Source organism: Sinocyclocheilus grahami, unplaced genomic scaffold (genome assembly GCF_001515645.1).
Source record: "Sinocyclocheilus grahami isolate Dianchi unplaced genomic scaffold, SAMN03320097.WGS_v1.1 scaffold96.1, whole genome shotgun sequence".
Classification (NCBI taxonomy): Eukaryota; Metazoa; Chordata; class Actinopteri; order Cypriniformes; family Cyprinidae; genus Sinocyclocheilus; species Sinocyclocheilus grahami.
Window position 1 is genome coordinate 223,210 of NW_015505275.1, and position 14,452 is coordinate 237,661.

At 38.8% G+C, this 14,452-nt stretch overlaps 1 protein-coding gene across 5 annotated transcripts in view; it reads left to right on the forward strand.

Annotated features, from left to right (window-relative positions):
• Positions 1-14,452, forward strand: part of phactr4b (phosphatase and actin regulator 4b) — a 63,039-nt gene that overhangs the window by 26,829 nt on the left and 21,758 nt on the right. For 4 of the 5 annotated variants that reach the window (XM_016275636.1, XM_016275637.1, XM_016275634.1 and 1 more), the window contains 3 exons: positions 7,495-7,665; positions 8,106-8,186; positions 13,255-13,704. In XM_016275636.1, the coding sequence (XP_016131122.1) occupies positions 7,495-7,665; positions 8,106-8,186; positions 13,255-13,704 (702 nt within the window). Of the gene's footprint in view, positions 1-2,736; positions 3,457-7,494; positions 7,666-8,105; positions 8,187-13,254; positions 13,705-14,452 lie in introns of those variants that run through there. The other variant, XM_016275635.1, reaches the window with a different exon arrangement.

Sequence of the window (14,452 nt, forward strand, 5' to 3'; positions counted from 1 at the left end):
GATGGCAGACAGCATATATGGCGTTGTGTGGGTGAGCGGTTTGCTGATGTCAACGATCGAGTGGCCCGCGGTGGGGTTATGGTATGGGCAGGCGTATGTTATGGACAACGAACACAGGTGCATTTTATTGATGGCATTTTGAATGCACAGAGATACCGTGACGAGGCCCATTGTTGTGCCATTCATCCACGACCATCACCTCATGTTGCAGCATGATAATGCACGGCCCCATGTTGCAAGGATCTGTACACAATTCCTGGAAGCTGAAAATTCCAATTCTTGCATGGCCAGCATACTCACCGGACATGTCACCCATTGAGCATGTTTGGGATGCTCTGGATCGGCGTATACGACAGCGTGTTCCAGTTCCTGCCAATATCCAGCAACTTCGCACAGCCATTGAAGAGCAGTGAGCCAACATTCCACAGGCCACAATCAACAACCTGATCAACTCTATGCGAAGGAGATGTGTTGCACTGCGTGAGGCAAATGGTGGTCACACCAGATACTGACTGGTTTTTTTTACAACTCCTTCAATCTGCTCCTTTGTTGAGCTGCGTTTGTGTTTTTGAATTAGTTTGCTCTGTTTGTGATTGCAAGAATACATCTCATGTAAAAGCCCCTTAAGAATCAAATCTGATATTCTTAGTCGATAAATCAACTAGTGATTCGGGCAGCCCAGCGATTAGTCGATTTGGTGGATGTTTGTCCTAATATGCTTTTTTGATCATTTGAAGTGGAGATTTAAGAACTATATATTTAATAAGTCTGAGAAACAAGGCTGTCTGGAATGAGAGACTTTACAACTCCTTCAATCTGCTCCTTTGTTGAGCTGCGTTTGTGTTTTTGAATTAGTTTGCTCTGTTTGTGATTGCAAGAATACATCTCATGTAAAAGCCCCTTAAGAATCAAATCTGATATTCTTAGTCGATAAATCAACTAGTGATTCGGGCAGCCCAGCGACTAGTCGATTTGGTGGATGTTTGTCCTAATATGCTTTTTTGATCATTTGAAGTGGAGATTTAAGAACTATATATTTAATAAGTCTGAGAAACAAGGCTGTCTGGAATGAGAGACTGTAGTTATTTGTGCATATACAGCAATGCATAAGGGGGTGGTGTGTAGCGGCAGGGCAGTGATTGACTCTTCATGGTTTCTTCCTGCGGAGACAGACTGTTACATAATGAAACATGCTGCTCCAGGCTGAATGCCGGCCTTATTTCCGACAACACAACTGCCTACACACTCCTCCTCGCATCTGCTTAGCATATACACCTCAAGCCTCTGGCTCTGGAGTTGCATGTATAAATGCACACGTTCACTCATGTTAGGGCATGTTTTCAAAGTCGACTAGTTGGTGGGTTATGAATGACAAGTCAACTAATCCGTCATAAGGATCGGTTTTACATAAGATGTGTTAGAAAAATGCTTTGTGGTGGGTGACAGAATGCAGAGGACTTTGCATGAACAGTGTGAGACTCTCTTTGGAAGACATTTGGATTTTGTTTTGCTCTATGTGATGTGGTGGGGCTGTGTAAAATGGTTTTGAGTTCTTGCTGTTCTGCTTAAGTGCTTGATTGTTTCAGTCTGGTTAGGTAATGTAGCTGAGAGGTCCTTCAAATCACTTGGCCAATAGAGGGTAAGCCGAACTCATTATAGTGGAATAAGCAGTCAGTGCCACATCCTTTGAGAAACAGTTAAACATCTTTTGAGAGTACTGGGATCATTCTGTGGGAAGAACTGGAGTGTGTCCAGATTTAGCTTTATTTGATGTGTTATAGGGCAGGTATCGGCAGCTACCTCTTGCAGCGATTCATACCTCAATACATTTTCACGGGACCGGTTTTTAGATTTTAGCAGAGCGCAAGATTATAACACTTTTTCTTTAAAAATGAATAATTGCATGTATTTCATGTTGTCTTTTTCATTGTTGTAATGCCATTTTTAATTTATTTTATTTTGTTATATTTTGTTTTATTTTTTTCATATTTTATTATTTTTATTTGATTTGAATTAGTTTTATTTTATATTTTATTGTTGTTTTAGGTTTTGTTTTATTTTTTCATTTTATATTTTTTCATTTATTTGATTTTATTATTTTTATTTTATTAAAAAAGGAATCATAGTTTCCACAAAATATTGTGTTCCACAATATGGTGCCCGAAAAATATTTCTTGTCTAATCAGCATATTGAATGATTTCATATTGTAGTTTGGCTTTGCTATCGCAGGAATAAATTATATTTTAAAGTGTATTAAAAGATAAAACCGTTATTTTGAAATTGTAATAATATTTCACAGTATTACTGTTTTACTGCATTTTTTATTAAATAAATGCAGCCTTCTTGAGCAGAAGAGACTGTCAAAAACATATTTAAAAATATTATTGGCCCCCAACTTTTGAAAGGTAGTTGTTAGTTGAAAGGTAGCCCTGAAGTACCAATGCAATATAGTAAGAAAACAATATCCATATATGATTGTGTCAACAGTCTGTTAGTATCCGTCTGTCTGATAAAATAAAGTTAAAGTAAAAGATCTGTTTATCATAGACTCGACATACGTTTATTGATGTGCAGTTGTGTTTGTTTTATCTGCCGTTGTCTGTTTTCCCGTTTCACGCTGTGGTGAATGGGAGGGTGTCGTTTTTGGTTCTCTTCACCTCTTACTCTCTTCCCCCCTCTCTCCCCGTTTCAGGATTAGGGTGGAGTGCCGTTTCCTCCCTCTGTTTCCCAGGCCTCGCCCCCCTCTGTTTTCCAAGGCAATCTGAATCTCTCCCTGCTATTAATGCACAGCCTTTCGTTCTTTAAACACCTCACTCCCGGCACTCTAAGTGACATCTTTAGCTCCACAGCGTATCATTTGGAGCCCCGTTTTCCAGATTGGTTTCCTACTAGTTCACTTATCTCACCGCTATTAGTGATGTCTGATCCATTAAGGGCTAGTATCTTGACTCGGGCCGCTCACGCTCAAGTTTAATGCAGCTGGATGGTATCTGCGTAACACATTGGTCTGTTTTCTCACCAAACTCGGTGGATGTGCGTCATTCGCTGATTGTCTTTCCAAAGGCTGGGACTGCTCGCCGGCTGTACTTTTAGGGCCTGATTATGGATGTGTGGTCGACTACTGGTGTTTCTTAGCTGTCTACGGGTCCAGCTCTTCTCTTTGTGAGACATTCTGGCTTTTACACTTCTTATGTACTCAAGGAACTGGGAGTCCTCACACTTTTGGGAGTTGTGACACTGCCTGTTCCTCAGACTCGATCTTCCATCTGAACTGTTGGATATATGGTCGGTTTTAAGCCGTATTGTGTTTTAGGACTATCGCTTTTCCATTCGTGCTCCTGCTTCAGCAATTTCCCTCACGTTCTTCTTGATTTGGAAACGTCAAACAGGAAAGGAAGTGGATGCTTGTATGGCTTGCTGCTTTCAAACAAGTTGCTATGGCAGCTGGAGTCCAGGTAGACTGATGCATTCACAGATTTCACACACTAAAATCTAGTGCACACCATATTAGTGTTTAAATTATTAAGGAGCAATTTGGACCTGTTTGTTGAGCTTCATGAGTCTTTATGTTGCCTGTTTTGCCTTCTATGCTCTAATGGGTTTTCCACCCTGTTGATTTGTGGGTTGCAGGTGTGGGTTGCTTATATTTACTTATCTTACACGCAGCATAGTAGGTCTCAAGGGGCATTCTGTGTTTGCTGGGCTTTGTTAAAATGACTTCCATTTTAATGTAAGTGAGAAGTATTAAGTAGTATAAAGGTAGTGATCTAGCAAATATTTGAATGTCAGCTGCACTGTGCCAAAGATAATAGTAAAACCCTTTACAAATGAAGGTTACTAAATTTGACATTCTGTAGATTAGGAATGGATCAGGATGGTTATAGGCATCTAACAACCACCTAATGAATTAAAGTGACTGGTTTCTAGATCTAATTTTTGGGTTTATTTATTAGTTTTTCTTTTAGGTTTTTTCCATCTGTGGTTATTTAACATGCCATGTTTTTATAGAAAAAAACATTACTGAAAGAAAAACAGCCAACAGTGTTCACATTGCAAAACCTGAAAATATCAGGAAATTGTGTCTGAAAAAGTAATGGAAAATATGAATATTTTCATAAATATCACACTTGTGAATGAACATTTCTGTAGTAAATAATATGCAATTGTAATATACTCTAAAAAATAATATTCTCTTAATAGCTTTTCCTGTCCCTTTTGATCAATCTAATGCATCCTTATCCTAAATAAACATATGAATTTATTAAAGGATTAGTTCACTTCCAAACAATTTTTTCCCTGATAATTTACTCACCCCCATGCCATCCAAGATGTTCATGTCATTCTTTCTCCAGTTGAAAAGAAATTAAGGTTTTTGAGGAAAGCATTCCAGGATTTTTCTCCATTTAGTGAACTTCAATGAAACCCAGTGGGTTGAAGGTCCAAATTGCAGTTTCAGTGCAGCTTCAAAGGGCCTCTACACTATCCCAGCTGAGGAATAAGGGTCTTATCTAGCAAAATGATTAGTCATTTTCTATAAAAATGTATACATGTGTATATACATATGTACGTATTCACATTGGAAAGGTCACGCATGAAGTAATCGGAAGTACCGACCCAGTGTTTACAAAGCGAATGTGCAAAGTAAGTCAAACGCCCTTTAGAAAAAGAGGTAAAACAACAATGTTGGTCAATTTTGAAGTTGAATGAAAAAATAGAGTTTTTCGCCTTACCCTACCTTTTTGAACCGGTGTACACCGACGAAGAACTAACCACACGTGACCTTTCCAATGTGATTACATAATGCGTGAAGTCACACATCGCAGAGCTAGTGCAAGATGAGCATTTGTGATTGTGAAAAACGCTTTAGAAAACTGATTCGGGCCTAGTAGCAAAACAAACTTGTAGCCAATAAGCAGTAAGGGGCGTGTCTACTCATGATGTGGAGGAGAGAGTGTTCAGTGCACAGACATTAGCCAAGCCGAGCGACATAAAGATAGAGATGGCGGATAAAAAACAAAAGAGGAAAACGTCTGCGGAACAAAAGAAGGCAATAAGGCAAGAAGTAGGACCAGTGTAAATATCAGATCCGCTTTCCAGCGCTGGAGAGAACTCAAGGAGCGGAAGGCCTGTGATCGAACGTCGAGGTTGCTTTGTTTCTTCTCAATAGGTGAGTAACACCGTGTCTACATGCGCCGCAACAGCTAAAGTCTGTCTACACTGGACGCGATGAAGCGACCATTGAAAATCGTTTGAAATTTGTGTCAATACATCATAAATAGAATGCAGCAGCAGTTTTCTGTCGGCGATTTGTCGTGTCGTGCCGCACTGCATCCAGTGTAGACTAGGGCTGGGTATCGAGTTTGATACTTTTTAGGCACCGACCGAATTGCCTCGATACCATCGAGTATCGAAAAACGTCTCGTCGTTCGGTACCAGGGGTTAATCTCATCAGTGTCAGTGAGCCAATAAAGGCCCGGCTATACTTCACTTTCCGCGTTCCATTCCGTCTCGTGCTCAGCCGCATCCGCACAGCTTTCAAAGTATACTCAACCGCGGATGAGTGCGGACGGACGAGTTCGACACAGGTGCAGTTTGACTTGCGCTCTGTCTCAACTTTCACCTCGCGCATGCGCTGTTATACGCGGAGCATCTGCGCGGTCTCAAAAAATTGCCTGCATGCGGACGGGGTGCGCGGCTGTCCGCGAGTCCTCCTGATGACAAAATGACTGAGTCAGAGCAGCGATCATGGAAGAGAGAACACAGGCAGACAGTGCTGGAAGCTGCTAATGCTCATCAGTAAATCAGTGGAAAATAAATAGAAATCATGATTCTGTCTGAGCTATGCGTTTTAAAACGAACACGCACTAGTGTAAATGTAGCCTAGCAGATTTGTAAACTGAAGACTATTTGAGCTTTATTAAAACTATTTGCACTGATTTATTGTGTTGGTTACATTTTGTTCCTTTGTGCAGTGGCTCAGGAGATGAGACTTTGAGATTGTATAAACATCAACAAGCTGAAAAATAAAACCAACGTTTTTTTTTTTTAGAAAATGTAATCTTGTTCAAATTGATTCCATAAAATTGGTTTCGAAAAAACTATCGTTCAGGAACCTGTATCGAAGTCAAGGTATCGATATCGAAAATTTTTGAACGATACCCAGCCCTAGTGTAGAACATAGATATGTATATATATCTATGGTGTAGACCGCATCACTGATTGAGTTCTGTAGTATTTTGTCGCGCCACGCCACTCGCGTCCGGTGTAGACATGGTGTAACATTGGTTTTGCTTTGTTTCACAGAACTAATCGTTGCCTGGGTTGCATACGTATATGTGGGGCGGAGCTATCAAAATAGGGGCGAGACCCTTTTGGGTTAGGGGCGTGTTTGTTTTGGTGATTTCAAATGTCAACATTGGCTACCAGAAATCACTTACCCCACCTTTAAAGTATAGAAAAAATATTTTTTGTAGAACATTAGATTAGACCCTCAGCTGGCATCATGTAGAGCCCTTTGAAGCTGCACTAAAACTGCAATTTGTACCTTGAACCCATTGGTTCCCATTGAAGTCCACTATATGGAGAAAAATCCTGGAATGTTTTCCTCAAAAACCTTAATTTCTCTTCGACTGAAGCAAGAAAGACAAACATCTTAGATGACATGAGGGTGGGTAAATTGTCAGAATTTTTATTCCGGAAGTAAACAAATCCTTTAAAATTTTACTTAAAATTCACTTCAAAGTATTTCAATACAGACAGTGTTTTATAATTGTCACAGCTAAACAGGCACTTTTTATAGGTTGATATTCTCCAAATGGCAAAATATTGGACTTTGGTGCTGTAGCTCACTGTGCTTATGGGATGCACTGCACAGCTTCTTTCTCAGTATATAAATGAGAGTGCATTGAGGCCCAGCCAACCCCATCAACCGGAATGTTCAAAGCCACGTTCAGCACCCACTTGATGGGCCAAAGATGTGAGATTGTGAGTCTTTTGGCAGTGCTGGAGCTGATAGGAATGTGAGTGTGTAACGTGGCGAAGCAGTGGCCTCTGGCCAGCTCACCATGCTGAGATGTGATTGAAGTCCGCAATGGGGATCTGCTCGTCTTGTCACGAGAGTCACCAGAAAACACTCTGTGTTGGGGTCTAAAACAATAGTGACTAAGGAGGCTCAGCAGTTTAGTTTGTTTTGATATTGAGGTTGGAGAAGGGTTGTGGTATCAAGTATTTTGTGCATGAGAGCGTCTCTGGATTCAAGCCAGTGCACAGGACACAGCTGCACATATGGGACAGTATGTTCGTCTTGTTTGTGTGATGGCAAAATATTATAATTCATCCTGATGTGTCAAGCTATATATAACATGCTTTCGTAAACTCTGCGCAACACAAAGTTTGAGTTATGTAAACCATCTGGCCCAAGGCTTCTTGGAGCCATTGATGTGCCCTGTGTTTGATGGGTCAGTCAGGGGACTGATTCTCTGTCTCTTCTCCAGATGATGAAGGTGACCACCAGCACAGCAGCACAGGGAGCGAAGGGGGCACGGCAGGGGACAGCACCCCTCCTCCCAAGCGTAAGGGCAAGTTCTCTACCCTGGGTAAGATCTTCAAACCCTGGAAGTGGAGGAAGAAGAAAAGCAGCGAGAAGTTTAAGGAAACTTCAGAAGGTCCTTTGTTCTTTTCTTTTCGTGTTTGTGTTGGAAAAGAGCTTTAATTTCCTTGACTTTTTTCCTTAAATCACAGCCTAATGTTTGTTAATGTTTTCTTTCCTTTGTTGATATGTATGCTTTCTCAGATGTTTTGAACAATGAGATGATTTCAAAATCCCTTTGCCCAGTAGTCACAATTGGTTTTACTTGAAGACTCAATATTTGAAATCAAATGCTGACCAACACAGTACAAAAATATTTAACAAAAGTAAACACAATTGTCCTTATATCGGTTTATTATTGATGTCCAAATGTGTTTTAAATGTCTAGTTATTCAAAGGATATTATTCAATTTAAGAATTAGCCTGAATTAGGGCTTTCAAAACCATTAAGGTGTAGACAACCATGTGTCATTGTGAGTTTATCTTTTATGTATAGTGTTTTTGTTCTCCCCACAGTTTTGGAAAGAAAGATGTCGATGAGGAGGCCAAGACAGGAACTGATCGAGCAGGGAGTGCTCAAGGAGCTTCCTGACAATGGTAGGAGAGAGAAGAGTGTGTGTGTGTGTGTGTGTGCGTCTGTACTTTCTTAACCATATTTTGTACCAAGAAGTTTGTACCCTGAAGCGAAACCTGGCAAAAGCTCTGTTTGGGGATGTCTTTATTTTCTAAAAACTTTTTTTGTCTCTACAAAATGCAGAAAGTTTTCTATTAGTGTTGGGTTACAGCATTTTAACTACCTTTAAATAAACTCTGTGTGTGCGTTTGTGTGTACATGCCAAGAAATATGGTTGTTTATTCAACTATGGGCACTTATATGTCCCAGGAGTCGATTTTTATTTAAAAAAACATGTTAATTAATTTTATTAAGTGATTACAGAGGTTTGTTTGTTTTTTCTCCACACTCAGAATCTTTAAAAGCTTATCGTAATGCATCACAAAATATTAATTCTTCCAACTATTTAAAACTATTATGATCTAAACAAAAAGTTAAATAACCACAAACTAAATCAATATTTATTGAATTATACACATGCCTGTCCATCAGTTGTTTCCCATAATATTTTTTTTTAATTTGCATTTAAGCTGTAATTAATCAAATCATGCAATTACATATATTTTTTTTATCTACTTGTCGATTTTAGGTACATAAAATGCTGGCTACTAGTGATGCGCGGATGAGCTAAAACGTCACCCGAATCTGCAGCTTCAAATTAATTATCCACCCACCAACCGCCTGCACCTGTATTATTATCTGATTTAGATAACTGCACCCGATCATCACATTAGGGTTCGTACAGTCATGAAAAACCTGGAAAAGTCATTGAACAGCAATTTCCAGGTTTATGTAAAAATAAATAAACTTTACAGCTTTCGACTTTAAAATGAGGGAAATTACTGCAAAACCTTTATTCAATATAGCGTGTAGGTTAGATGACTAAATAAATCCACACAAACCATCAGATGAAAACAGCGGTGATTCAGCTGTACCGCGTCTTCTCTCTTTGACTTTCTCTTCACATCGACGCATCTAGAGCTGCTGCACTCTGCGATAGAAGACTTTAGCTCGCGTTTCGGGACAGTTGACAGAATTGTCAATTGCCTAATCGGTCATTGTTGCATCGTCACAAAAATTTATTATTTTCATGTCTTTTTAAGCCATTCGATACTCGCGCTCTCCAGAGGCGCGTGCGCTCACAATCACATCCAAAGCGCATACTACTAAATTGAGAAAGTACTGTCGGTTTTGTCTTAAGTTAATGTAAACAGTTGCAAAATAAAACTCATGGGTATCAGTATTGGATCCGTGAAATAGGTCTTGTGACAGCAACCTATTAAAGCTGTGCCGTCTTTTATTAATGTTAATCAAACAACAAAAGACAGAGAAAATCCCTTACTGCTCTTGACTAAATAATGTTTTGTTGAATAACTTTTAATGTTAATTTACAGTTTATTCAATTTCTGTAGCCTATTTAAAACACGTTCATAATTTAGAAAATGTAGTTAATACTTTTAATACTTATTTTATCCACCCGCGACCCACCTGCAAATAATCAGAATGCATTTTTTTATTACCCGACCCAAGCGATCCGCGGATTATCCGCAGCGCCCGCGGATATAACCGCCATCCGCGCATCACTACTGGCTACTGTAAGAAATTAGCAAGGAGTATGCCATTAATTTCCAAAAATGTTATTTACACCACAGAAGGCATTATTTGAAAAAGATGTAAAATAAATTTGTTGGATAAGGAAAAGTGATTAAAATGACACTCTTCTCATGTGAGATGTATATGACTAACTGTTGCACACTATTGTTACATATTAAGTAAATTAGTGATAGTATAAACACTTTTTAAGAGAGCCTTTTTCTAAAAGTCCAAATAGGACAAAAAGAATCCATGGTTGATGAAACACCCAAATATGTGTGTGCGTCCACCCGCGACCCACCTGCAAATAATCAGAATGCATTTTTTTATTACCCGACCCAAGCGATCCGCGGATTATCCGCAGCGCCCGCGGATATAACCGCCATCCGCGCATCACTACTGGCTACTGTAAGAAATTAGCAAGGAGTAAGCCATTAATTTCCAAAAATGTTATTTACACCACAGAAGGCATTATTTGAAAAAGATGTAAAATAAATTTGTTGGATAAGGAAAAGTGATTAAAATGACACTCTTCTCATGTGAGAAATGTATATGACTAACTGTTGCACACTATTGTTACATATTAAGTAAATTAGTGATAGTATAAACACTTTTTAAGAGAGCCTTTTTCTAAAAGTCCAAATAGGACAAAAAGAATCCATGGTTGATGAAACACCCAAATATGTGTGTGCGTGTCAGGCAGAGAGGGGGTTTGCTGCTTTAACTTTTGAGTGGTCTCACTGTATTTCTTACATTCCTGTCATTGTGGTCTTTGAGGATGCTGGACATACCAACAAAAACTCGGGGCCTCAGAAGGAAAATAAACATTGGGAATGATTTCCCCCTTGTTTACAGAAATGTTGCATACATTACTGCTGAATCACAGTTCTGTGCCTCAAAGCTATTTTGATACAAGTGCCATACATTAATTTCAGCGCATCGTCTCTCTTCTCAGCAGAGAAAGACAGACAGCTCAGAGAGGTTGTTTATCATCTCAGGCCCTGTTAATATGGTAGCCCTAATTCAGGGGAGCAGAGACAAATTCTGTCTCTGAAAAAATTCCTAAATTTTTTGAGGCAGATGAAGGGTGGAAATTTGATACCTTTTTTTGACTCTTCATATTTTGGGAAGGAAATGACAAGCAGTTTTTCTTAAGACAAGAAAGTGGAGCAAATTGTGCCCTGCAGCAAAAAGCTTTGGAAGTCATGTGCTGTGAACCGGCTGCTTTAGAGGCCTATTTATTTGAGAGCTGCTCGTGTAACCTCTGAGAGATGTGTGAGGAGACGCAACCTGTACTTCAGAGCTAGTCAGAGCTACAGGCTGGTGTCGAACTTCAGAAGCAAACCACGTTAGTCTCTAACCCGATTTGAAAGGATTTTGCAAACCTGATCTGTTAGAAATAAAAATGCAAATCCTTTTGAATTTTTGCAGGGCTGTTGCTTCCAGAGAAGCATAAATATTTGTTCGGTGAATACAGTGCTTAAAAGGTGAAGCGTGTCGTTTCTGTCGGTGCACGTCCTGTGTTTGTGTATATTCACAATACGTTTCAAATGCCTTTTATGGCTGTGGAAAACTGTTACTACATAATAAATATGACACACATTTTCATTAAAGTAATGAAAATTCAAAACTTGTATGACATTATTTCCACCATATAACACAAAAGGAGACGTTAAGCAAGACGTTTATGCTGCTCTTGTCGGGCAAACTTTATTTTAAGGTTCAATTCTCACTATTAACAAAACATTAACTACGACTCAATGAACTCCTAATTTGCTGATTATTAATAGTTGGTAAGGTAGTTAAGTTTAGGTATTGGGTAGGATTAGGGATGCAGAATATGTGCTTTATAAGTACTAATAAACAGCCAATATGTTAATAATAGGCATGCTAATAAGCAACTAGTTAATAGTGAGAATTGGTCCTTATACTAAAGTGTTACTCTTTTCTTTACAATGAAAGTGAATGGTGACCTGCAGTTGTAAAATTCAGAAAAGCACCATAACAGAGGTCCATGTGGATTTTTTTTTTTGCAATCTATTTCAATTGTTGTGTAGTCATAAATTACAGCAATTTTAGTTGTTTTACTTTGGAGACCTTCCATTTAGCTCTTAAATGTAATTTGAGCAGTTTGAATATTCACATTTTCACATTTGGCACATTGAAATTGGTCATGAGACATACAATCCAATGATATTTGGCATTATTGATGTCACACCTGGTGCTTCACACATCGCGCCTTCTAGTGGTCTGTTATTGATACAATCACAACTGATAACAGAGTGTTCAAGCGGGTACTGCGAGTCATGTTGAGGTCATTAAAATGTCAAATTAATATTTTGCGCTCAATTATTTACTTATCAGACAAGTGGCCACATGATAAGTGGGGAAATTACACTGTGTAGTCTTTATCACCCTGCAGAGGTTTTTTTGCTAAATAATCTGCTGACTGTACACTATCCCTCAGTTTGGGAACCACTGGATTATGCGATTTGTGCTCTATTAATTTGGTCTGTTATGATGCTCTATGTGTTTGATTACTAATGCCTGTGTAGTACGGCGTTGCACACAGAGGACAAAAACGTTCAGCCCTCGACTCTTTATCGTAATTTGTGTTCAAATTTCTATTTCATGCCTATAAGTCTTCTCTCTATCTATCTATCTATCTATCTATATATCTATCTATATACTGTGTGTGTGTGTATATATATATATATATATATAAACCCAATTCTAAAAAAGTTGGGACACTGTACAAATTGTGAGTAAAAAAGGAATGGAATAATTTAGAAATCTCATAAACTTATATTTTATTCACAATAGAATATAGATAACATATCAAATGTTGAAAGCGAATTACTAATGCCTGTGTAGTACGGCGTTGCACACAGAGGACAAAAACGTTCAGCCCTCGACTCTTTATCGTAATTTGTGTTCAAATTTCTATTTCATGCCTATAAGTCTTCTCTCTATCTATCTATCTATCTATCTATATATCTATCTATATACTGTGTGTGTGTGTATATATATATATATATATATAAACCCAATTCTAAAAAAGTTGGGACACTGTACAAATTGTGAGTAAAAAAGGAATGGAATAATTTAGAAATCTCATAAACTTATATTTTATTCACAATAGAATATAGATAACATATCAAATGTTGAAAGCGAGACATTTTGAAATGTCATGCCAAATATTGGCTCATTTTGGATTTCATGAGAGCTACACATTCCAAAAAAGTTGGGACAGGTAGCAATAAGAGGCCGGAAAAGTTAAATGTACATATAAGGAACAGCTGGAGGACCAATTTGCAACTTATTAGGTCAATTGGCAACATGATTGGGTATAAAAAGAGCCTCTCAGAGTGGCAGTGTCTCTCACATACAAATTAAAACTAATGCATTAAAAACCATTTTTAAAAATTGTATACGTAATTTTTCCCCATTTGTTTTCAGTATCAGGTGAGGCCCATGGCCACAAGACGCCTTATGTGAAGAATGGTCACACTCTGCCTGTAGGAGTTGGTGGAGGTCTGGGGCTAGAGCAGATTCACTCGCCCTCTGAATCCGAATTTAGAATCAACCCTGTCTGGCTGCCACAGCCCGATGACCGCAGAGGTCGTGCCCCTTCTGACGGGGATCATCGCGGAGCATTGGGCCCCCGGGCCTCCAATCAGGATGAAGGCAGGAGAAGTGGTTGGTCTGCTGGGACAGAGGACTGGAAATCTAATCTGGCCTGGCAGGGAGATGATATCCGACATGGGGGAAGGCTACATGTTGAAATGGACAAGAGGCTTGGGCTAATGAAAGCCCCCTCTGAGGATGGGCGCAGGACTCGCCCCGAACCGGACTGGAAGCCAACGCTTCCTCGCCACTCGTCTGTCGAAGAGGGAAGGGGAAGACGAGGTTTGTGGGATCAATTCTAATAATTTTTCTTTAGTTCCCTTTCTACCTTCCTCTTCTTTGTTCTCCACACTTCCACCATCACTTCCTCACCTTCTGTTGGGCCAACTGGAGTGAGACGAGTGTCTGTGTTCCCATGGGTTCTGCTCCAGCTAAGGTTCTTATTTAGGAGCTGAGCACAGCTAAACTGAATTCTCCTGTTCTTTCCTTATTAATAAACCACAGTCACCTCAATCCTCATCAAAGTGAACATTATTATTTAGTCCTTTGGAGACAGATTTGTCCCTCCACTAGGACTGGTGATACAGTTTTCATTTAAATCATTCAGTCACTATTCAAGTGTTGCTCTATGTTTAGAGCAATGTAGCTTATATATAGTTATAGAAATGTTTTTAGCTTTCTGATGATATTCAGTATCCATTTTGACACTCTGAAATGTCTTAAGTTGTCACTTTTTCTTTATTTATATTTTTAAATTAAAATTTCAATCATCGTTTTAACCAGCCTTTGTAGCACTTAAAACTGTTTAATATAATGAGACAAATACAGTATGAGTCTAAACTAATCAAGGCATGTGTGCCACACTGTATTTGTAGCAATAGCCAGCAATACATTGTATGGGTCAAAATTATAGATTTTTCTTTTATGCCAAAAATCATTAGGTTAAGATCATGTTCCATGAAGACATTTTGTAAATTTTCTGCAGTAAATATATCAAAACTTAATTTTTGTTTCGTAATATGCATTGCTA